This window comes from Petromyzon marinus, chromosome 65 (genome assembly GCF_048934315.1).
Source record: "Petromyzon marinus isolate PM22_M1 ecotype Great Lakes invasive population chromosome 65, UKy_Petmar_22M1.pri1.0, whole genome shotgun sequence".
NCBI classification, from domain to species: Eukaryota; Metazoa; Chordata; class Hyperoartia; order Petromyzontiformes; family Petromyzontidae; genus Petromyzon; species Petromyzon marinus.
The window spans coordinates 4,955,748-4,980,689 of NC_133731.1; the positions used below are offsets into that span (position 1 = coordinate 4,955,748).

Below are 24,942 nucleotides of genomic sequence, written 5' to 3' on the forward strand. Positions count from 1 at the left end.
GGCGGCGCCGTGTTGACGAGATGTTGACTACCTCGCCTGGTACGCAGGAGGTCGTGGCTTCGGTCCCGACCCTGACGCCTGCTGCTGTATATTTGGAGTTTGCGTCTCTCGTCACGGTGGCTAGGTAGATGTTACCTATCTCGCCTGGTACGCAGGAGGTCGTGGCTTCGGTCCCGACCATGACATATATTTGGAATTTGCATGTCTCTCATCATCATCATCATCACCACGGTGATGATGATGCGCGCACACACACGTTCGCAAACCCCGCGCGAGTTGCCGTTACGTTTCTGATATGCGCCGCTACATCCGGGCTCGGCGCTTCAGTGTTGACGATGCGCATCAGCTGCCGGCCTTACTTGAGCGGTGCGAGACTTGAATGGGGTCCTCCTGCAGCGCGTTTGCTATTCAAGTGTCCGCAAAATGTAGTGGCTTGTTAAACTAAAACTAAACTATTAAACTATCTATTTCTTATTTCAACAGGTAAGATGTAGCTCTTTTTCAGAAGCGACCTCGCCACAGGTGTTCGCCCAACGAAGTGGCCTGTCGTCGTCACGTGGAAATTCATCACGGCCAAATACTATGAACGCGTGACGTTCATTCTAAATGTGGAGGGGGGAAAAAACCGGAGGACCCGGGGAAAAATCCACGCGAGCACGGGGAGAGAGAGAGAGAGAGAGACGCGCGCATACTCGGGCGTCACGGTCGGGATCGAACCGTGATAATTAATCGGAGGTGCGGGGCAAAGGACAACAAGCTAAACAGAGGAAGCAGTTGAAAATCAATGAGTCCGTTAAGGGGGCATCTGTTGTCTTTGCAGGTGTACCTGGCGTGGCCCGTGCCCAACTGTGCAGACGGCTGCCCCCCGTCGTGGGTGAGGGACGGGTACTGCGACAAGGCCTGCAACAACTCGGCCTGCGACTGGGACGGGGGCGACTGCCAAGGTCAGCAGCGGCGGCGGCGGCGGCGGTGGCGGCGGCGGCGGCGGCGGCTTTTGGCTCAGCCGTCGAACAAAGACGGTCCGCCGGAATCGCGCGGCGCTTTCGGATGCGCTTCCGCGGCCGTCTGGAACGCTCTTCCTTCCGCTATTAGAAAGCTACCGGCTACCGGTGCTGCTGCTGCTGCTGCTGCTGACAATGCTGCTGCTGCTGCCGCCGCTACCGCTGCTGTTGCCGCTGCTACGGATGCTGCTGCCACTGCTGCTAACCGCCCCTGCCGCTGCATAGCCCTGCGCCGCTGCGTTTTCGAGGGCTTGCGCCGGCACGACCCGCACCAACACCGGTCGCGGGGAGGAGATCTGAATCGGCATCGGCGAGAGAGAGAGAGAGAGAGACACGCAGGGAGACCTCCGCGTCTTCGTCTTCCCCGCGCAGGCACCGGCGGCATCGGCGGTCGCGCTCCCGGCGGCGCCGGGGGCGGCCCCGGCGGGGCTGGCGGCGGGGCCGGCTGGCACGGGGGCGGCGGCTGGGGCGGCGCGCCGCTGTCGCCCGCCGCCTACTGTAGCGCCGGCTGCGCGAACTCGTGGCTCGCCGACAAGTTCTGCGACCACGCGTGCAACGTGCTGGTCTGCGGTTTCGACGCCGGCGACTGCGGGGAAGGTAGCTGCCGTCGGCCACGCCCCTCGCTACGCACCACCCACCCCACCCACTCAACCCCACCCACTCAACGCCACCCAACTTCAACCCAACCCCAACCCCACTCACCCAACCCCACCCACACCCCACACAACTTCAACCCAACCAACCCACCCACCCGACCCCACCCCACCCACTCAACCCCACCCAACTTCAACCCAACCCCAACTAACCCACCCCCACCCCACCCCACCCACCCGACCCCACCCCCACCCCACCTAATCCATCCCACCCCACCCCCACCCCACCCTCACTCATCCAATGTGGAGGGAGAAACCGGAGGTACCCGGAGAAAAATCCACGCGACCACGGGGAGAGAGAGAGACACACGAAAACTCTACATGTACAGCTGCAGGCGTCACAGGGTCGGGATCGAACCCACGACCTCCTGCATACCAGGCGAGGTAGTTAACATCTCCTTGCCACCGGGATGATGTTGAGAGACGCAAACTCCAAATATACAGCAGCAGCAGTAGCAGGCGTCAGAGTCGGGATCAAACCCACGACCTCCTGCGTACCAGGCGAGGTAGTTAACATCTCCTAGCCACTGTGGGCGCCCCTCCGCCTTCCCGTCGCTGCGTTTTTAACCCAATAATGAACTCGACCTCCTCTCCCCTCCCTCCCCATCCTCTTCCTCCTCCTCCTCCTCCGTCCTCCTCGTCCGCCCCCCGCCTGATCGCCTTGCTCGCCCACGAGACAACTTGGACAAGCTGCACCGCGTCGAGCTGCTGCCCAACGTGACGCGCTACTCGTTGCCGCGCGGGGAGACGCTCGCGGTCCTCTCCTTCTCCCGCGTGGCGCGGCGCGTCGCCGACGCGTGGCTCTCCGCGTCGCCGGCGCCGCGGGCCGGCGCCGCGGCCGCCCCCGGCGAGACGGTGCGCCACGCCTCCGTCGCCAACAAGTGGCGCACGCTCCACCTGCTGCTCCACTCGGACGCCAACGCCACCACGCTGCGGTTCAACCTCACGTGCGAGCCGTGGGCCGCCGGCGGCGCCGCGGCTACCGTTGCCGCCGGCGGCGCTGCCGGCGGCGGTGCCGGCGGCGGTGCCGGCGGTCGATTCACGCTGGTCTTCTCGCTCGGCGTGGACCCGCGGCCAGCCGGGCAGGGGGGAGGCGACGGCGCCGCAGGAGGCAATGGGAGCAGCGCCGGTGCCGCCGCCGGCACCGCCGCCGGCGCCGCCGGTGCCGCCGGTGCTGGGAACGGTGAGGGCGACATGGAATGTGGGGGACTGTGTTTTGCCTGCGTGGCGTGTGTACAAGTGTGTGTACGTGTGTTTGTCTGTGTACGCGCGCGGCGTGTGTGTGTGTGTGCGTGCGTGTGTGTGTGTGTGCGTGCGTGTGTGCGTGTGTGCGTGTGTGTGCGTGTGTGCGTGCGTGTGTGCGTGCGTGCGTGTGTGCGTGTGTGCGTGTGTGTATGCGTGTGTGTGTGTGCGTGTGTGTGTGTGTGTGCGCGTGTGTGTGTGTGCGTGTGTGTGCGTGCGTGCGTGCGTGTGTGCGTGCGTGTGTGTGTGCGCGTGTGTGCGTGTGTGTGCGTGTGTGTGTGTGTGTGCGTGTGTGTGTGTGCGTGTGTGTGCGTGTGTGCGTGTGTGTGTGCGTGTGTGTGTGTGTGCGCGTGTGTGTGTGTGCGTGTGTGTGCGTGCGTGCGTGCGTGTGTGCGTGCGTGTGTGTGTGCGCGTGTGTGTGTGTGCGTGTGTGTGCGTGTGTGTGCGTGTGTGTGTGTGCGTGTGTGTGTGCGCGTGTGTGTGTGTGCGTGTGTGTGCGTGTGTGTGTGTGTGTGCGTGCACGCGTAGCAGTTAGCGCGCTGCGCCACCGACCTGTCGAACCGAGTTCGATTCCCGCTCACTGCCACCAACACCAAGTGACGATGATCTGACCTCGTCCCGGGCCTCCTCCCCTAGGTCGACTCGGGCTCAAACGAGTACCCGGTGCGGTGTGTTGTAAACACCGCCGCCGGGGCGGTGCTGGCCACCGGTCCCCTCGTGTGCGTGTGTCACACGCGTGTTCGCATGCGTGTGTGTGCGTGCGTGTGTGTGCGTGTGTCACACGCGTGTTCGCGTGCGTGTGCCCGCACAGCCTCCTCGCCCGTGGCCCCTGCGCGTGACGCGGCGCCGCCCTTTGAGGACGTCCCGGAGGCCGCGAGGGCCCCGCGAATCGATCGCCACCCCGTGCCGTCCGTGCCGCCCGCCCTGCGACTCCCCGTCGCCTCCCGTGATCACCGCCTTCACGCACACGCACGCACACACGCGGATACCACACACACGCGGATACCACACACACGCGGATACCACGCACGGAAACGCACGCACGGACACGCAGACACACGGACACACGCACTCGCACGCACACACGCACACGCGGATACCACGCACGGAAACGCACGCATGGACACGCACACACACGGACACACGCACTCGCACGCACGGACACACGCACACACACGCACACACGCAGATACCACACACGGAAACACACGCACGCACACGCACGGACACACGCACACACGGATACCACACACGGACACACGGACACACACACGGATACCACGCGCACACGGATACCACACACACACACGTGTGCGCACATGCACACACACGGATACCACGCACGGATACACCCACACACGGATACCACGCACGGACACACGCACTCGCACGCACGGAAACCACGCGCAGACGCACGCACGGGCACGCACCCACTAGCAGAGTCACGGCGCGTCGATTCGTTTTTCCTTCTTGCTGCTACTGAGAGGTGGGAACCCCTTGGCGAGGCCTTCATCCTGCACAGCATCAGCCGTCGCATCGGTCGTGGTATCGGCCGTGGCGTCGGCTGTTGCATCACCAATGGCATCAGCTGTTGCATCAGCTGTTGCATCGGCTGTTGCATCACCAATGGCATCAGCTGTGGCATCAGCTGTTGCATCGGCTGTTGCATCACCAATGGCATCACCAATGGCATCAGCTGTTGCATCAGCTGTTGCATCGGCTGTTGCATCACCAATGGCATCAGCTGTTGCATCAGGTGTTGCATCGGCTGTTGCATCACATATAGCATCAGCTGTTGCATCGGCTGTGGCATCAGCTGTGGCATCAGCTGTTGCATCACCAATGGCATCAGCTGTTGCATCGGCTGTTGCATCACCTATAGCATTAGCTGTTGCATCGGCTGTGGCATCAGCTGTGGCAAGCTAATGCTGCTGCTACTTGTACTGCTGCTCCTACTGCTACTTGTGCTGCTACTGCTACTTGTACTGCTACTTGTACTGCTACTTGTGCTGCTGCTACTTGTACTGCGACTACTGCTGCCTCCTGTACTACTGCTGCTACTTGTACTGCTGCTGCTACTTGTACTGCTACTTGTACTGCTACTTGTACTGCTGCTGCTGCTGCTACTTGTACTGCTACTACTGCTGCCACCTGTACTGCTGCTGCTGCTACTTGTACTGCTGCTACTGCTACTTGTACTGCCACTTGTACCGCTGCTGCTGCTACTTGTCCTGCGACTACTGCTGCCTCCTGTACTGCTGCTGCTACTTGTACTGCTGCTCCTACTGCTACTTGTACTGCCACTTGTACTGCTGTTGCTACTTGTACTGCGACTACTGCTGCCACCTGTACTGCTGCTGCTGCTACTGCTACTTGTAGTGCCACTTGTACTGCTGCTGCTAATTCTACTGCGACTACTGCTGCCTCCTGTACTGCTGCTGCTACTTGTACTGCTGCTGCTACTGCTACTTGTACTGCCACTTGTACTGCTGCTGCTGCTACTTGTACTGCGACTACTGCTGCCTCCTGTACTGCTGCTGCTACTTGTACTGCCGCTCCTACTGCTACTTGTACTTCCACTTGTACTGCTGCTGCTGCTACTTGTACTGCGACTACTGTTGCCACCTGTACTGCTGCTGCTGCTACTTGTACTGCTGCTACTGCTACTTGTACTGCCACTTGTACTGCTGCTGCTGCTACTTGTACTGCGACTACTGTTGCCACCTGTACTGCTGCTGCTGCTACTTGTACTGCTGCTACTGCTACTTGTACTGCTGCTCCTACTGATACTTGTACTGCTGCTGCTGCTACTTGTACTGCCACTTGTACCGCTGCTGCTGCTACTTGTACTGCGACTACTGTTGCCTCCTGTACTGCTGCTGCTGCTGCTACTTGTACTGCTGCTACTGCTACTTGTACTGCTGCTACTTGTACTGCTGCTACTTGTACTGCGACTACTGCTGCAACTTGTACTGCTGCTGCTCCGCACGCCGACTCGTTGAGCGAGCGAGACCGCCGCCGGTACGCGCGCTCACGTCCACGCTCTCGCCGTGCTGTGCCCCCCTCTCCACCTGGTTCCCTGCCCCTCTGCACCCTTGCCCACCCCTTCGTGCCCACCCCCAGCGTTCCTGGGTAACGAGTCTTCGTCACTGCCGGAGGACGTGCGGCTGCGGCTGCTGCGGCTGTGGGAGGCGGCGCGCTCCGGGGAACTCACCTGGAAGGGATACTGGCTCCGTCGCTCGCAGCTACTGCCGCCGCCATCGTCATCGTCGCTGCCGGCCGTGGGAGGAGGAGGAGGTGGAGGAGGGAGTAGAGGAGGAGGAGGAGGAGGAGGCGGAAGAATAGCGGTAAAAGGAAAAGAAGCAGCTGGAGGAGAAGGAGGAGGAGGAGTAGAAAGAGGAGGAGGAGAAAGAAGAGCAGCTGGAGGAGGAGGAGCACGTGGAGCAGAAAGAGGAGGGGGAGGAGAAAGAGGAGCAGGTGGAGGAGGAAGAGGAGCAGATGGAGGAGAAAGAGGAGCAGGTGGAGAAGACGTTGGAGGAGGAGCAGGTGGAAGAGCAAGAGGAGGAGGGGGAGGAGAAAGAGGAGCAGCTGAAGCAGGTGGAGGAGCAGCTGGAGAAGACGTTGGAGGAGCAGGAGCAAGGGGAGCAGCTGGAGGAGGAGGAGCAGGTGGAGGAGCAGCTGGAGAAGACGTTGGAGGAGCAGGAGGAAGAGGAGCAGCTGGAGAAGACGTTGGAGGAGCAGGAGGAAGAGGAGCAGGTGGAGAAAACGTTGGAGGAGCAGCTGGAATAGAAAAAAGGGAGGGAGGTGGAGAAGGAGCAGGGGGAGGAGAAGGAGGAGGCGGTGGAGGGGGAAGGGGAGCAGCAGGAGGCGTAGAAGTAGGAGCAGGAGGAGCAGGGGGAGAAGAAAGAGAAGGAGGAGGAGAGGGAGCAGAAGGAGGAGGAGGAGGGGGATTAGATGGTCGCGGTGACGCTGGGGCTGCTGCTGGCGACGACGATGATGAAGACGCCGCCGCCGCCGCCGCCGCTGCTGCTGCTGCCGGCGACAACGCCGATGATGGCGTTGATGACGGCGCCGCTTACAACGGAGGTGCTGACGATGACGAGGACGACGACGATGACGATGGCGGCGCTGATGACGGTGCTGCCGCTGGCGCCGCTGCTGATGGTGTTGATGACGACGGCGCAGCTGATAACGGTGGTGGTGTTGCTGATGATGATGATGCTGCTGCTGCACCTGCTATTAAAAATGCTGATGCTGCTGCTGATGCTGGTGCTGCTGATGCTGCTGATGCTGCTGATGCTGCTGCTGCTGATGCTGCTGCTGCTGCTGATGCTGCTCCTGATGCTGCTGCTGCTGCGGCTGCACATAAAGGCCTTCACTTAAGAAGACCGCTGAGCTGGAACGGGAATTTGAACGGTGATGGGAACGTCAGGTTGCGAATGGGGAATGAGGCTGAGTTTGGGAACGAGGTGGGGAGAGGGGCAAGGCTCTGGGACGGGGACGCGGAGGCAAAGTGGAACTACCCCGGATTCCTCCCTTGGGAAAAGCGCGGCTACTTCAGAGACATCCAGGAGGTGAGTTGACGGAGCACCGGGGGGCGGCTGAGACGCAGTGAGTTGGCACGGTAGTGGCGGAGTCGGGGCACGGCCAGTTGGCGCGTCTGCCGCCAGACGGTGCCGGATTATCGTAGTAGCAAAAGTAGCTACATGTGTAGTAGCCACTACTACACGTGTAGTAGCTATACACATGTAGTAGTTACACGTGTAGTAGCTACTACTACATATGTAGTAGTAGCTACTACACATGTAGTAGCTACTACTACATGTGTATAGCTACTACTACATGTGTATAGCTACTACACGTGTAGTAGCTATACACATGTAGTAGTTACACGTGTAGTGGCTACTACTACATATGTAGTAGTAGCTATACACATGTAGTAGTAGCTACTACATGTGTATAGCTACTACACGTGTAGTAGCTATACACATGTAGTAGTTACACGTGTAGTGGCTACTACTACATATGTAGTAGTAGCTATACACATGTAGTAGTAGCTACTACATGTGTATAGCTACTACACGTGTAGTAGCTATACACATGTAGTAGTTACACGTGTAGTGGCTACTACTACATATGTAGTAGTAGCTATACACATGTAGTAGTAGCTACTACATGTGTATAGCTACTACACGTGTAGTAGTGGCTACTACACATGTAGCTACTTTTGCTACTACGATAATCCGGCACCGTCTGGCGGCAGACGCGCCAACTTGCCGTGCGTAGTAGCTACTACCGTGTGTAGTAGCTACTACTACATGTGTATAGCTACTACACGTGTAGTAGCTATACACATGTAGTAGCGCTACACGTGTAGTAGCTACTACTACATATGTAGTAGTAGCTACTACTACATATGTAGTAGCTACTACACGTGTAGTAGTAGCTACTACACATGTAGTAGCTACTACTACATGTGTATAGCTACTACACGTGTATTAGCTATACACATGTAGTAGCTACATATGCTGCGGGTCACCGCACTTTCAAGGGACCCGCGCTAAACGCTTTCAAGCGATCAATTCCGCTTCAGTGATTCTGCACTTGCTCTATCACTATAGTACTATACCGCCTTCTTTACGAACGACCGGGTGTTTAAGGTTAGCGATTTGTCGTATTATCTTGGCTGTTTAGCAAATGAAAAAATTACAATTACTTGACTATGCAAGTAGAAAAAAATGTTGTTTTAATATTTAGGTGTTTTTTTTTTTTTATTTAGAGGCCCCTTAATAACATCATGCTACAGGCCCCGCAACTAGCTTCATCCGGCACTGCTGCCAGAGTCATATCGGTCGGTCAAACCGTGGCACTGGCTGGGTCTAACCCCGCGACCTCCTGCCGGCGATGACACCTCACGCGACGGCCTCAAGGAGCAAAGCCGGCTTTGGCACGAGCGCCTTGGGGACGTCGTCGCCGCCGCCGCTCAGTAGGCGAACGGCGGCTGCGGCTGCTGCTGCTGCTGTTGTTGTACGTGTAGCGGAGCCGTAGCGTAGCGGTTAGCGCACTGCGCTACGAAACCCAGTGACCCCGGGTTCGATTCCCGGGTCAAATGAGTAGCTGGTGCGGCGTGCAAGCAACCCCGTTGGAGAGACAAAGGCGGCCCGGGCCGAGGTTGCTGGGCACCCCACCCTTCCTCGTTTGCCACCGTGCCGGCCTTCGTAAGCGGTGCTACTCGCTAACAGCACTTGCCCCTACGGTCTGTTGGAGGCCGTGCGGGGGATCTTTGTCTCTTTCGCCCACGTTCGACATTGCCGCGCTCCAACGGGCGGCGACGTATTTTACGGGAACGGGAAATGCGTTTGCTTTTTTTTCTCGTAAGAAAAACGACCACAAAGTAAAATGTAGTGCAGGTGGGGTGGTGGTGTGGTGGGGTTGGGCAGAGGGGGGGGGGCTGGTTGTGGGGGGGGGTAGGGGTAGGGGTGGGGGTAGGCTGGATGGGTAAGGGGGTTGTGGGGTGGCGTGGGGGGGGTCGGGGGTGGGCAGGGTGAGCTTGGGTGGGGGGGGGCACCGTGGTGGGGTGGGGGAGCAGGATGGATGAGGGGTGGTGGTGGGGTTGGGCATGAGAGGCAGCGGTGGGGGGGGGTGGGGGCGTCCCGCTTGGCTCGAGCGCCTTCACCACGCTGGACGACTTTACGGCTCTCATCATCACCCGGCCCGGCGGCTCCCCCCCCCACCCCTACCCCCCCCCAGGAGGAGCGACGTCTGGCGTCGGCCGAGGCGTACCGCGGCCACGGCCGTGCCGGCGGTGCCGCCGGCGGCCGCCACCTCCTGGACACGTTTGGCGACTCCCTGCGCTTCGTCAACAAGCTGCTGAACCGCCAGTTCGGCATCGCCACGCGCAAAGTGCCGGCGCACATGCCCCACATGGTGGACCGCCAGGTCATGGACGCCCTGCAGAGCACGTGAGTTGCCAACTTCAACCCCAGTCAGTGGGGGGGGTTCACGGTGGCTAGGAGACGTTGACTACCTCGCCTGGTGTGCAGGAGGTCGTGGGTTCAATCCAGACCCTGACGCCTGCTGCTGCTGCTGTATATTTGAGGTTCACGTCTCTCATCATCATCATCATCAACACGGTGGCTATGAGATGTTGACTACCTCGCCTGGTGTGCAGGAGGTCGTGGGTTCAATCCAGACCCTGACGCCTGCTGCTGCTGTATATTTGGAGTTTGCGTCTCTCATCATCATCATCAACACGGTGGCTAGGAGATGTTAACTACCTCGCCTGGTACACAGGAGGTCGTGGGTTTGATGCAGACCCTGACGCCTGCTGCTGTATATTTGAAGTCTGCGTGTCTCTCTCTCTCTCTCTCTGCCCGTGGTGCCATGGATTTTTTTTCCCCCTCCGTATTTAGGGGGGGAGAGGGGGGGGGGTCAGACATTTGTGACGATGTGTGACGAGGGGGGGGGGGGGTTTGAGAAATGTGACGTCACATAAAAATGCGCAACTTTAAATAAATACAGACAACGCGTTGTACTTAATCAAATAGACTTTTTGATGAATGTTTTCTACCTACAACATCAGAGCGCAGCGCCACATTAAATACGCGCTACAATGACAATCGTTTAAAGCGATTTGAAGCATGTTTTATATATATTTTTTTTGGGGGGGTGGGTGGGGGGCAGAGCTTTGTGACGTCATATTTGAGGGGGGGGGTCTGACTTTTTGTGACACCGTGTGACGATGTGGGGGGGGGGGGGGGAGAGTCAAAAATCGTCCCAAATCACGTGACGTGATTTATGGACGGCCCCTTCCATGGTGACAATAAAAAAAAATAACCACCCTTCTCCCAGCACAAACCCACGCCTCCAGACTTCCCATGGAGGGGCTAAGTACTGGCCCACTGAGCCGGGAGATTGTGAGGCTTCCTAGCTCGCAAGCCCCGTGGCGGGGATGGTGATCCAGAGTAGGGGTGTTTTTTGGGGAGGTTAAATCACGAAAATGTATAAATGTTGCGTCGTTAAAACCCGCCACCACCCGACACAGCCGACTAGTAAGGGTTGTCACGTAAACGTAACGTGGCCAATTCGTCACTAGTACAGCATTAGTGTGTAGTGTAGTGTATATAGTGTAGTGTATAGTAGTATATAGTGTAGTGTATAGTAGTATATAGTGTAGTGTATAGTGTAGTGTATATAGTGCAGTGTATATAGTGTAGTGTATAGTGTAGTGCAGTGTATAAGTGTAGTGTATAGTGTAGTGTATAGTGTAGTGCATAGTGTAGTGTATAGTAGTGTATAGTAGTGTGTAGTGTATAGTAGTGTACAGTGTAGTGTATAGTGTAGTGTATAGTAGTGTATAGTGTAGTGTAGTGTGTAGTGTAGTATATAGTAGTGTATAGTGTAGTGTATAGTGTAGTGCAGTGTATAAGTGTAGTGTATAAGTGTAGTGTACAGTGTAGTGTATAGTAGTGTATAAGTGTAGTGTATAGTGTAGTGTATAGTAGTGTATAGTGTAGTGTATAGTAGTGTACAGTGTAGTGTATTATAGTGTAGTGTATAGTGTAGTGTGTAGTAGTGTATAGTAGTATATAGTGTAGTGTATAGTGTAGTGTATAGTGTAGTGTATAGTAGTGTATAATGTAGTGTATAGCAGTGTAGTGTATAGTGTAGTGTATAGTGTAGTGTATAGTAGTGTATAGTGTAGTTTAGTGTATAGTAGTGTATAGTGTAGTGTATAATAGTGTAGTGTATAGTGTAGTTTACTAGTACAGCACCACCGGTTGTGTGTTGGAGAGCCAAGCTAACAACAATTACAATCTGAGTAACGACGTTTCGCCAGTAATCACAACCAGCTTCATCAGGCGGACAGCCAGATGTGTGGAGAAGTCCCCCTGTTGATGCTGCCTGATGCTGATGCCAGTTACTCCTCCTTGCCTCCCTCCCGCTCCTCCCTCTCTTCTTTACCTCCCTCCCATCTCCTTCCTCCATCTCTTCATTCCCCCAAATCCCCAGCCAATTGGGTCGCACGCGTGAGATTTGACGGTTCACGATTGCGCAATGTTTTACTCCGTCGTGAGAATACGCTCTAAGCCCTCTCTCCCTCTCCTTCCTCCCTCCCTCCCTCTCATCTCACTCCTCCCTACTACTGCATTCCTCCAGGACACATTGTCATTCTGATGGTTGAAGTGTCCGCTGTGGAAACGATGGCGCTGGTGTTATTTTCATTCTGATTCCTCCCTCCCTCCCTCTCCTCCCTCTCCTCCCTCCCTCCCTCCCCTTCCTCCCTCCCTCCCCTTCCTCCCTCTCTCTCATCCCTCTCCCTCTCTTTCCTCTCTCTCTCCTCCCTCCCCCCCTCCATCTCCCGCCACACACACACACCCCACCCACACACCCCACCCACACCCACCCAACCCACACCCACCCACACCCACCCACACACACCCCACCCACACACACACCCCACCCACACACACACCCACACCCACCCACCCACACACCCACACCCACCCACACACACCCACACCCACCCACACCCACCCACACACACCCCACCCACACCCACACCCCACCCACACCCACCCACACACACACCCACACCCACCCACACCCACCCAACCCACCCACTACCCACCCACACCTACACCCACACCCACCCACTACCCACCCACACCCACACCCACACACACACCCCACCCACCCACACCCACCCACACCCACACCCACACACCCACTACCCACCCACACCCACCCACACCCACACACACACCCACACCCACCCAACCCACACACACCCACACCCACCCAACCCACCCACACCCAACCCACACCCACACCCACCCACACCCACCCACACCCACCCACACCCACACACACCCCACACCCACCCACACACACCCACACCCACACCCCACCCACACCCACACACACACCCACCCACACCCACCCACACCCAACCCACACACACCCACACCCACCCACACCCACCCACTACCCACCCACACCCACACACACCCACACCCACCCACACACACCCACACCCACACCCCACCCACACCCACACACACACCCAACCCACCCACACCCAACCCACACCCACACCCACCCACTACACACCCACACCCACCCACTACCCACCCACACCCACACACACCCCACCCACCCACCGGCGCACGCACACCGAAGCTTCCCGCGCGAGTTCGAGGCGACGTCGTCGCACGGCATCCGCCACCCGGAGGACATGCAGTTCGCCTTCTCCTACTTCTACTTCGTGATGGGGGCTCGCGAGGAGCTCGGCGTGGCACACGCCTTCACAGAGCTCGACACCGACGCCTCGGGCGTGCTCTCCGACCGCGAGCTGCGGACCCTCGCCACGCGCGTGCACGCCCTGCCGCTCAGCCTGCAGGCACGTGGCGGCGGCGGCGGTGGCGGTGTGACACCGCCGGCGTCGTCGTCGCCGTACCACAGCCGTCACCGTACCGCCGTCGTCGCCGTCACCGTACCACCGTCGTCGCCATAATCGTCGTCACCGTACCACCGTCGTCATCGCCGTCATCGTCGTCGCCGTACCACAGCCGTCACCGTACCACCGTCGTCGCCGTCACCGTACCACCGTCGTCATCGCCGTCATCATCGTCGCCGTACCACAGCCGTCACCGTACCACCGTCGTCGCCATAATCGTCGTCACCGTACCACCGTCGCCATCACCATACCACCGTCGTCATCGCCATCATCATCGTGACCGTACCACCGTCGTCATCGCCATCATCATCATCGTCACCGTACCACCGTCGTCATCGCCATCATCATCATCGTCACCGTACCACCGTCGTCATCGCCATCATCATCGTCACCGTACCACCGTCGTCATCGCCATCATCGCCGTCACCGTCACCGTACCGCCATCGCCATCACCGTACCTCCGTCGTCATTGCCATCATCATCATCGTGACCGTACCACCGTCGTCATTTCCATCATCGTCGTCACCGTCCCACAGCCATCGTCGTCAACCGTGTAGCGACCACCCTGCACTCTTGAGATGTCTTGTAACGCAGTGGGCACGGTCTTACTGCAAGTTGTCACTGCTGTTGCTGTTGCTGCTGTTGTCATTGTTGCTGTTGTCATTGTTGTTTTTGCTGTTGCTGCTGTTGTCATTGTTGCTGTCGATGCTGTTGTACGTCTGTTGGGTAGCGAAGGCCAATATTGGTTTCTGCTGGGCCCTCCCCCCCCCACCCGTTCCCCCCGCTCCCCCCGCGTGCCCGGGGGTGTCTCCGTGCGGCCTCCAGGACCTGACCAACATGGAGCAGACGCTCATCAACTGCTCCCGCTCGCTGCCCTCCAACGTCACCGCCCTGCGACCGCCCCAGCCCACGCCCGAGGTCTACTACACCGCCGACATGGTGAGACGCGCTAACGCCGCACCGCGCGTGGTGTGGTGTGGTGTGACGCAACTCCAGACGCCACGCCCACCGCGCACGGCGTGCTCGTTTGGTGGTGTGGCGCGGCGTGTGTGGCGGTGGTGTGACGCGGCGTGTGGCAGTGTGACGCGGTGTGTGGCGGCGGTGTGACGTGGCGTGTGGCGGTGGTGTGACGCGGTGTGTGTGGCGGTGGTGTGACGCGGCGTGTGGCGGTGGTGTGACGCGGCGTGTGGCGGTGTGACACGTGGCGTGCGGTGTGTGGCACACCGTCGCGCCCCAACAGCACGGCGAGCCAGAACGTGTGTGACGTGTGTAACGTGTGTATCGTGTGTGACGTGTGTAACGTGTGTATCGTGTGTAACGTGTGCGACGTGTGTGACGTGTGTAACGTGTGTATCGTGTGTAACGTGTGCAACGTGTGTAACGTGTGTATCGTGCGTAACGTGCGTAACGTGTGTAACGTGTGTAACGTTTGTAACGTGTGTAACGTGTGTAACGTGCGTAACGTGCGTAACGTTTGTAACGTGCGTATCGTGCGTAACGTGCGTGACGTGTGTGACGTGTGTAACGTGTGTAACGTGTGTAACGTGCGTATCGTGCGTATCGTGTGTGACGTGTGTAACGTGTGTATCGTGTGTAACGTGTGTAACGTGTGTAACGTGTGTATCGTGTGTGACGTGTGTGACGTGTGTGACGTGTGTGACGTGTGTGACGTGTGTAACGTGTGTATCGTGTGTAACGTGTGTATCGTGTGTGACGTGTGTAACGTGTGTAACGTGCGTATCGTGTGTGACGTGTGTAACGTGTGTATCGTGTGTAACGTGTGTATCGTGTGTAACGTGTGTAACGTGTGTAACGTGTGTATCGTGTGTAACGTGTGTATCGTGTGTGACGTGTGTGACGTGTGTAACGTGTGTAACGTGCGTATCGTGTGTGACGTGTGTAACGTGTGTATCGTGTGTAACGTGTGTATCGTGTGTAACGTGTGTAACGTGTGTAACGTGTGTATCGTGTGTAACGTGTGTGACGTGTGTGACGTGTGTAACGTGTGTATCGTGTGTGACGTGTGTGACGTGTGTAACGTGTGTATCGTGTGTAACGTGTGTATTGTGTGTGACGTGAGTGACGTGTGTAACGTGTGTATCGTGTGTAACGTGTGTATCGTGCGTAACGTGTGTGACGTGTGTAACGTGTGTAACGTGTGTAACGTGCGTAACGTGCGTAACGTGTGTATCGTGTGTAACGTGCGTAACGTGCGTAACGTGTGTAACGTGTGTAACGTGTGTAACGTGTGTATCGTGTGTAACGTGTGTAACGTTGGTAACGTGTGTAACGTGTGTAACGTGTGTGACGTGCGTAACGTGTGTAACGTGTGTAACGTTCGTAACTTTTATAACTTTTTTCCCTGGCCCCAGCCTCCGGTGACGCTCGCGCTGGTGAAGAACTGCGAGCCGCTTGTGAAGCTCATCAGGAACGGATTCAAGGACAGGAACAAGTACAAGTACGAGCCGTGCCTGCAACACAAAGCCGCCGTTGCCGTTAGTGTCACGATCATCATCGTCGTCGTCAGCAGCATCACGAGCAGTAGCGGCATTATGAGTACCATCAGCGTCTGCATCATCATCAGTAGTAGTAGCAACATGTGCATCATCGTCATCATCATCACCATCTTTAGTTTTATACACATCGTCATCGTCATCGTCGTCAGCATCAGGAGCTGTAACGGCATGATTAGTATCATCAGCGTCTTCGTCATCAGCATCAGTGGCAGCAGCAGCAGTTGCGTAATGTGTACATGTCATGTTTACATGATGTATCGTGTGATGCCTTTCAGTGCGATGTGATGTTAATGCATAATGTGACGTGTGTGATGGCAAGTGTGATGTGTATAATATGCAATGTGTGTGATGTGTGATGTGGTGTGTGATGTCGTGGACCCCCCTATTGGAACATCTTTGCCGGTTAGAAACATTTAGGCTGGCCTGCCTACGATCCATCCTGGGTTTAACCAGACTGGATTGTGTGAGGAGCTCACAAATCCTTGAAAGATCTGGGCAAGGTCCCATCGGTGAGCTCCTCCGGCAGGCAAGGCTGCGATGGCTGGGTCATGTAGCCCGTATGCCCAGCCACCGCATGCCAAAACAGCTTTTGTTCGGCCGGATCGAGGGGGCTAAGCGGGCGCGGGTTATGGGCTAGAGAAGAGATGGAGTGATGTGGTACAGGAGGACGTGGAGCTGAGTGGACTTGCCGATGACTGGTACCAGCGGTGTCAAGATCGGCCTCTGTGGAGGAGGCTCGTGAAGGACGCTACTGGGCAGTTGGAGGCAGTCGCCCTCCGACAACAACGGAGGGCGAAGGAGCGACGCTCACAACAACGAGCGGAGCGCTGGGTGGCTAAAGCACAGCAGGTTGGCACAGTAGGGGGCACAGGTGGTGCATCAGCCACTCGTCTCAGTCAGTCGACCCATGGCACCTGGGTCTGCCCCGTGACCTCCTGCCAGCGGGCGTTCGACACTCCACGTGGCCTCAAGGTGCACATAGCCTGGCACAAGCGTCGTGGTGACGTCACCGCCACTTAGTGGCGAATGGCGGTTGTTGTTGTGTGTGGTGTGTGATGTCGTGTGTGGTATGCAATGTCGTGTGTGGTATGTGATATCGTGTGTGTATGTGATATCATGTGTGGTATGTGATATCATGTGTAATATGTGATGTGCAATGGTGTCGTGTACGGTGTCGCATGGAGGTTCGAGGTGATGGGAGAAGAGGACATCGCTTTCAAGATGATCCGGACAAACGTCTCGCACGTAGTCGGCCAGCTTGACGACATTCGCAAGAACCCCCGGTCGCTTACTCACTCACTCAGTCACTCACTCACTCAGTCACTCACTCAGTCACTCACTCACTCACTCGTTCGCTCACTCGTTCGCTCACTCACTCACTCAGTCACTCACTCACTCGTTCGCTCACTCGTTCGCTCACTCACTCGGTCGCTCACTCACTCACCTCATCCCCAGTCCCTCGCTCACTCACTCACTCACTCGGTCGCTCACTCACTCAGTCGCTCACTCACTCGGTCGCTCACCCACTCGGTCGCTAACTCACTCAGTCGCTCACTCACTCGGTCGCCCACCCACTCACCTCACCCCCAGTCCCTCACTCACTCACTCAGTCGCTCACCCACTCGGTCGCTAACTCACTCAGTCGCTCACTCACTCGGTCGCCCACCCACTCACCTCACCCCCAGTCCCTCACTCACTCACTCAGTCGCGCACTCACTCGGTCGCTCACCCACTCGGTCGCTAACTCACTCAGTCGCTCACTCACTCGGTCGCTCACTCACTCAGTCGCTCACTCACTCGGTCGCTCACTCACTCAGTCGCTCACTCACTCGGTCGCTCACTCATTCGGTCGCTCACTCACTCGGTCGCTCATCCACTCACCTCACCCCCAGTCCCTCGCTCACTCACTCACTCACTCGATTGCTCACTCACTCGGTCGCTCATCCACTCACCTCACCCCCAGTCCCTCGCTCACTCACTCACTCACTCGATTGCTCACTCACTCGGTCGCTCATCCACTCACCTCACCCCCAGTCCCTCGCTCACTCGGTCGCTCACTCACTCAGTCGCTCACTCACCTCACCCCCGGTCCCTCGCTCACTCATCCACCCAGTCCCACACTCACTCGCTCACTCACCCACAGTCCCTCGCTCACTCGCTCACTCACTCACTCACTGTCTCACTCGGCGACTTACTCACCCACGCCCACCCTCTCACTCACTCTCTCACTCCCCCCCTCTCGCCGCCGTCCCGTCACAGGAAGTTCATCTGCCTCAACGACAACATCGACCACTCGCACCGTGACGCCGCCACGGTCAAGGCGGTGCTGCGAGACTTCTACGAGTCGCTCTTCCCCGCGCCCTCCCAGTTCGAGCTGCCGCGGGAGTTCCGCAACCGCTTCCTGCACGTGCCCGAGCTCCTCGCCTGGTGCGCTCTCTCCCTCACTCACTCTCACTCATGCTCTCTCTCTCATGCTCTCTCTCTCTCACTCACTCTCTCTCTCTCATGCTCTCTCACTCTCACTCTCTCTCATTTGTTCTCTCTGTTTCTCTCACTCTCTCTCTCTCTCTCATGCTCTCTCACTCTCACTCTCTCTCATTTGTTCTCTCTGTTTCTCTCACTCTCTCTCGCTCTCTCTCCCTCACTCTCTCTCTCACTCTCTCTCTCTCTCTCACTTTCTCTCACTCTCTCTCTCTCATGCTCTCTCTCTCTTTCTATCACTCTCTCTCTCTAACTCTCTTTCTCTCACTCTCTCTCACTCTCTCTCTCGCTCTCTCTCATGCTCTCTCATGCTCTCTCGCTCATTCAATCTCTCACTCTCTTTCTCTCTCTCTCACTCTCTCGCTTTCTCTTGCTCTCCCTCACTCTCTCGCTCTTTCTATCTCTCTCTCACTCTCTTGATCTCTCTTTATCTCGCTCTCTCACTCACTCTCTCTCACTCTCTCTCACTCTCTCTCACTCTCTCTCACTCTCTCTCACTCTCTTTCTCTCTCACTCTCTCTCTTTATCTCGCTCTCTCTCTCGCTCATTCGAGCTCTCTGGCTCGCTGTCGCTCTCTTTCTTGCTCCCATGCTCTCTCTTTCTCCTTCTCTCTCTCGCTCATTCGAGCTCTCTGTCTCTCTCGCTTGCTCGCTCTCGCTTTCTCTCTCTTTCACTCGCTCTCTCACGCTCTCTCACGCTCTCCCTCTCTCGAGACAACAACACTAAGGGTCTGTGACGTCATCACGGCGCTTGTGCGGGGCCAGGTACGCCCCGAAGTGTCGGAAGGTTCACTGCTGGGACAGGTGCCACACGGGTTGGGCGCCGTGCTGGCTATGAGATGTTACCTACCTCTCCTGGTGTACAGGAGGTCGCGGGTTCCATCCCGACCCTGACACCTGCTGCTGCTGTATATTTGGAGTTTGCGTGTTTCTCTCTCATCATCATCATCATGGTGGCTATGAGATGTTAACTACCTCGCCTGGTACGCAGGAGGTCGCGGGTTCGATCCCAATTCTGACGCCTGCTGCTGTATATTTAGAGTTTGCGTCTCTCATCACGGTGGCAAGGAGATGTTAACCACCTCGCCTGGTATACAGGAGGTCGCGGGTTCGATCCCAATTCTGACGCCTGCTGCTGCTGTATATTTGGAATTTGCGCGTCTCTCTCTCTCTGTGGTCGTGTGGATTTTTCTCCGGGTCCTCCGGTTTTTCCCTCGGCATTTACAATCAAGATCACGCGTTTCAGAGTGTTTGGGGAGCGGCGGTGTAGCGGTTAGCGCGCTGCGTTATGAACCCAGCGACCCGCTCACTGCCAACACCAGTGACGATTATCTGAACCGGTTCTGGGCTTCCCCTAGGTCGACTCAGCCTCAAATTAGTAACCTGGTGCGGCATTTAAAAACATCGCCACTGGGGAGACAAAGGCGGCCGGGCGTGGTGCTGGCCACCCACCCGCTTCGCGTGCCGTGCTGGCCTTCGCAGGTGCTGCTGCTCGCTAACAGGTGGAGGGTGGGTGGGGTGGTGGGGAGGGTGGGTGGGTGGGGTGGTGGCGAATCTTTGCCCTTGCCTTCTGTGAGTGCTCAGGAGGGAATTCCGTGACCGCCTCAAGTTCTGGACTCACTGCATCCTGGCGTCGCTCATCATCTTCAGCCTCGCCTCCTTCTGCTCCGACCAGGTGAGCGAGCGTCGCTGCGATTACATCCGCCCCCCGCCCCCCCCCCCGCCACGCCCCTCCTCACCGCCCCTCCTCCTCACCGCGGGTCTTCCCTCGGCGCCACGTGGGCCAAGCGGGGCAGAGCCAAACGGGGGTCGCCCCCTTCGTCGGCGTCGTCAGCATTATTGACGTAGCGCGCAAGGAGAGAGAGAGAGAGAGAGACGTCGTAGCCCCGTGTAGCCCAGCGCTGGGAATGCTGAGCACGGCGTCAGCTGGTGGTGGGGGGGGGGATTGGTGGGGGGTGGGGGATTGGTGGGGGGCTCTGCCGTCGTTGGGGATCGTCGGTGGCGCACGACACGGCTGACCCCTGACCCCTGGTGTGATTTCTCTTCTCCTCCTCCTCCTCCTCCGCCGCAGCTGCTGTCGCTTCGCCGACGCTACTTGCCGAGGAGGAGGGAGGGCGTCGGGATCGGGGTGTGATCCGCCTGGCGGGGGACGCGATGACGTCACCGCCGGACGCGATGACGTCACGGCCAGAAGCGATGTCACCGCCAGACGCGATGATGTCACCGCCAAACGTGCTGATGATGTCACCGCCAGACGCTATGATGTCACCGCCAGACGCGATGTCACAGCCAGAAGCCAGAAGCGATGTCACCACCAGACGCGATGATGTCACAGCCAGACGCGATGTCACAGCCAGACTTGATGTCACAAACGCGATGATGTCACCACCAGATGTGATGATGTCACAAGCAGACGCGATGATGTCACACCAGACGCGATGTCAACACCAAATGCGATGATGTCACAACCAGACGGTAATGAGGTGGTGGAGATGGTGGAGGTCAGAATCAATACTTATATTGGTGGAATCTTATGAGCTGTAAAGCTATTTTTAAAAGATTCCTACTAGGGGCAGGTGAGAAAGTTTCAACAATACAAAAGCACAATGGGAGTGCAAAGTATATGAAAGGTAAGCAATTGCCAAATTGTTTAACTTTATTTCACCAGGTAAAGCCCACTGAGCTGTTATCTTCTTTTTCAGAAGCAACCTGGCCACAAATGATAGCTCTGGTGGTGGTAGTGAGGTAGTGGAGCTGGTAGTGAGGTGGTGGTGGTGGTGCTGGTAGTGAGGTGGTGGAGGTGGTGGTAGGTGGTGGTGGTGGTGGTGGTGCTGGGAGTGAGGTGGTGGTAGGTGGTGATGGTTGTGAGGTGGTGGTAGGTGGTGGTAGGGAGGTGTTGGAGGTGGTGGTAGTGGTGGTAGAGAGGTGTTGGAGGTGTTGGGAGGTGGTGGTGGTGATGCTGGGAGTGAGGTGGTGGTAGGTGGTGGTGGTGGTAGGGAGGTGTTGGAGGTGGTGGTGATGCTGGGAGTGAGGTGGTGGTGGTGGTGGTAGGGAGGTGTTGGAGGTGGTGGGAGGTGGTTGTGGTGATGCTGGAAGTGAGGTGGTGGTAGGTGGTGGTGGGAGGTGGTGGTGATGCTGGGAGTGAGGTGGTGGTAGGTGGTGGTGGTAGGGAGGTGTTGGAGGTGGTGGGAGGTGGTGGTGGTGGTGATGCTGGGAGTGAGGTGGTGGTAGGTGGTGGTGGTGGTGGTGGTAGGGAGGTGTTGGAGGTGGTGGGAGGTGGTGGTGGTGATGCTGGGAGTGAGGTGGTGGTAGGGAGGTGTTGGAGGTGGAACCATAAATGGCTTTGGCTGTGAGCAGGACACCTCGGATCTTCAAACCCGAGAGATCTCTCAACTTCACTGCGACTCTGTTGAGTTATAATCTAGTGCGTTGTAGCACTGGTGTTGCCTTTTTGTTCAGTTTAGTTTGTGAGCGGACGCGCGCGTAGGTCGACTCAGCCTCCAATGAGTACCTAGAGAGACAAAGGCGGCCGGGCGTTGGTGCTGGCCACCCACCCCCTCGTGTACCGTGACGGCCTTCAAAGGGTGCTACTAACAGGAATTGGCCTAAGAGTCAAGGCTGTACGGGGCATCTCTTTGATGATAATGACGACGATGGCCATGGATTGACATGGTTATGAGTGTCACGGTGGTGAGGGTTGAAACTAATTGGTTCAATTAGCACAGCAGCCTTGCCACCCTCTTTGGGGCCATCCATAAATGACGTCACGCACCTGGGGAGGGGGGTCAGATATTTGTGACGATGTGTGACCGGGGGGGGGGGGTGGTGGTTTGAGAAATGTGACGTCACATCAAAATGCGCAACTTTAAATAAATATAGACAACACGTTCTACTTAATTAAATTTACTTTTTATTAAGTGTTTTCTCCTACAACATCAGAGTGCAGCGCCACGTTAAATACGCACTACAATGACGATAGTTTAAAGCGATTTGAAGCATGGTTTATATATTTTTTTGGGGAGGGGGGGGGGCAGAGCTTTGTGACGTCATATTTGAGGTGGGGTCTGACTTTTTGTGACGCCGTGTGACGATGGGGGGGGGGGGGGCGGGGGGGGTCAAAAATCGTCCAAAATCACGTGACGTCATTTATGGACGGCCCCTTTGGTTCTAAATCGTAAAAAAGAAAATTATAAAGTACAACGTTAATAACTACATGGAGCGCTTTGATGAAACAAAGTAAAGTTGTTACTTACGTTGCCCCCGTGGCTTAATTTGTATTTCCGATTATTTACCTTCAACAAAACAAATCCGTCCGTGTCTCGCACCCCCCAAAAAGGGCATCTCGGGCGCGGGCAGGGGGGGGGGGGTGCCTGAACCCCAGGTGAAGATCAACCCAAACAGAGTTAGCAGGTTTGTGATTTTTGCTGACGTGGCTAAGAAAACGTTCACGGCTGTCTGGCAGGAGAGCGCTTGCTGGGTCAATTCGGCACCGATGCAAAGCTGTCAACCCACAAGGTGTACGCCGCATTCTTGTACGGAGACATTGAGTTTTGCGGGTCCATACGGAATTACAGCCGTTTCAATACGGGCGAAAAAATAAATAAATAAAAATTCCCTTTGTGCGTTTCTTCCTCGTGATGGGACTTTGTAGGATAAACGATGAGATTTATAATGGCACGGGGTGATCAATAAGGTGTGAAATAAGGTTCGTCACTCCAACGCTGTCCTCTGGACAAGTACGGTCCCTTCACCTGATGAAGGCCACTTGTGTTGTGGCCGAAACGTCGTGATTTTTGTTGTGTTATTTTTTTTACCGACGTGACTTTACCGAATAGAACCAAATAGTATGGATCCTTGCAGTCACGAAAGCTTCAATTCGAGAATTGACAGGAATGCTGGCCAATGGGTTACGGGAAGACCGTCATACACGCACAAAGCACGTGGCTATGAGACTCAACCCCTGGTCCCTTTGAGCGGGGTCACCTGGTTTACACGATACAGGTCAGAATCAGAATGTATCGACTGAAAGAATCCGATGGGCTAAGAAGTGCTCTACTTTTTTTGTTTCCACGGTGGTCCAGTCGGCGATATTGTAACAGGGTGGTGTAAATTTACGATGATTGATGTTCTTGTGGTGGTGGTGGTGGTGGTGTCAGTTTCAATAAATTATTGAATCAAAAATAATACAAATGTTCTATGGCTCTTTGGCTATTTAATTTCACGGTCTTCTCAGTCGTCTGTCTATTAAGAATGCGGTGTGGTTCTTCACCTTCACTGCAGTCGTGCGGACAACACCGCGGGTGGGAGAAAACGGCGATTTGGCTTCCGGGTATTGCCGAGCTCAAGAGAAGAATAATCATCATGGCCTGCCCTCTGCTTCTTTCGGTAAAGTCACGTAGAAAAAAATATATATATAATGATAGAATAAGACGTTTCGATTGCAGCGCAGGCAAACCATCATCAGGTACAAATGAATGAGAAAACAAATCTCGTAAACTTGGGAATTAAGTTCTTCCAAAGATTGCTAAATTTGAGAGAGATAGGCAAAACATAGACACGGAGACGCACAGGCAGACACAAGCAGAAAATGACGTCACGCGGCGTCACAAAAAGTCAGACCCCCCCCCCTCATATATGATGTCACAAAGCTCTGCCCCCCCCCCCCCAAAAAAAATATAAACCATGCTTCAAATCGCTTTAAACTATTGTAATTGTAGTGCGTATTTAATGTGGCGCTGCACTGATGTTGCAGGTAGAAAACATTTATTGAAAAGTCTATTTAATTAAGTAGAACGTGTTATCTATATTTACTTTTTGGTTCTATTCGGTAAAGTCACGTAAAAGTATAAAACAAAAAATAAAAAAATTCACGACGTTTCGGCCACAACACAAGCGGCCTTCATCAGGTGAAGGGACCAGACTGTCTCGAGGACAGTGCTGGAGTGAACACAGCCAAGCTCAGACCGCGACCTTTAAGCTGTGTGAGAGTAATTAAGGTGCCTTGACAAAGGAATTAGCATAAACATTAGCATTTAATTGGCGGACTTAGCATGATGAACGGTGTGGAGGGGGTGAACATTTTTTTTAAGTTTAGTTGTTTTATACTTTTACGTGACTTTACCGAATAGAACCAAAGAGTATGGATCCTTGCAGTCACGAAAGCTTCAAATCTAGAATTATCGATATTTAAATTTTTATTTAAAGCTTTCGTGACTGCAGTAATTCATTTTTTTAGCTCTTTCGGTAAAGTCACCACGTTGAAGGGAAACAATAAAATAATAAAAAAATATATAAAACAATAAAAATTCTCACGACGTTTCGACCGTAACACAAACGGTCGTCATCAGGTGTGTCGGTTCGCATTAATTTATTTATTTTTAACGGTGTATTTATTTATTCATAAAAAACGTCAGCGCCACGCGCAGCGATTTGGCAGTTTATTTAGGACTAGTCAGCATACATTAATTTTTCGTCTCCCCCCATCCTCTTTTCAGAACATAGATGGACTCGTCCTTCTAAATAAACTGCCAAATAGCTGCGCGTGGCGCCTGATGAAGGCCGCTTGTGTTGTGGCCGAAACGTCGTGATTTT

General features: G+C 55.7%; 1 protein-coding gene across 3 annotated transcripts in view; it reads left to right on the forward strand.

Annotated features, from left to right (window-relative positions):
- The window catches only part of GNPTAB (N-acetylglucosamine-1-phosphate transferase subunits alpha and beta), a 41,509-nt gene extending 17,964 nt beyond the window's left edge, over window positions 1-23,545 (forward strand). For 2 of the 3 annotated variants that reach the window (XM_076054274.1, XM_076054273.1), the window contains 13 exons: window positions 821-944; window positions 1,374-1,598; window positions 2,331-2,837; window positions 3,708-3,842; window positions 6,020-7,470; window positions 9,647-9,858; window positions 13,079-13,298; window positions 14,181-14,294; window positions 15,728-15,813; window positions 17,056-17,154; window positions 18,131-18,298; window positions 19,936-20,026; window positions 20,423-23,545. In XM_076054274.1, coding sequence (XP_075910389.1) covers window positions 821-944; window positions 1,374-1,598; window positions 2,331-2,837; window positions 3,708-3,842; window positions 6,020-7,470; window positions 9,647-9,858; window positions 13,079-13,298; window positions 14,181-14,294; window positions 15,728-15,813; window positions 17,056-17,154; window positions 18,131-18,298; window positions 19,936-20,026; window positions 20,423-20,485 — 3,495 coding nt within the window. In that variant the 3' untranslated portion in view covers window positions 20,486-23,545. The remainder of the gene's footprint in view (window positions 1-820; window positions 945-1,373; window positions 1,599-2,330; window positions 2,838-3,707; window positions 3,843-6,019; window positions 7,471-9,646; window positions 9,859-13,078; window positions 13,299-14,180; window positions 14,295-15,727; window positions 15,814-17,055; window positions 17,155-18,130; window positions 18,299-19,935; window positions 20,027-20,422) is intronic. The other variant, XM_076054275.1, reaches the window with a different exon arrangement.
- The last annotated feature ends 1,397 nt before the right edge of the window (window positions 23,546-24,942 follow it).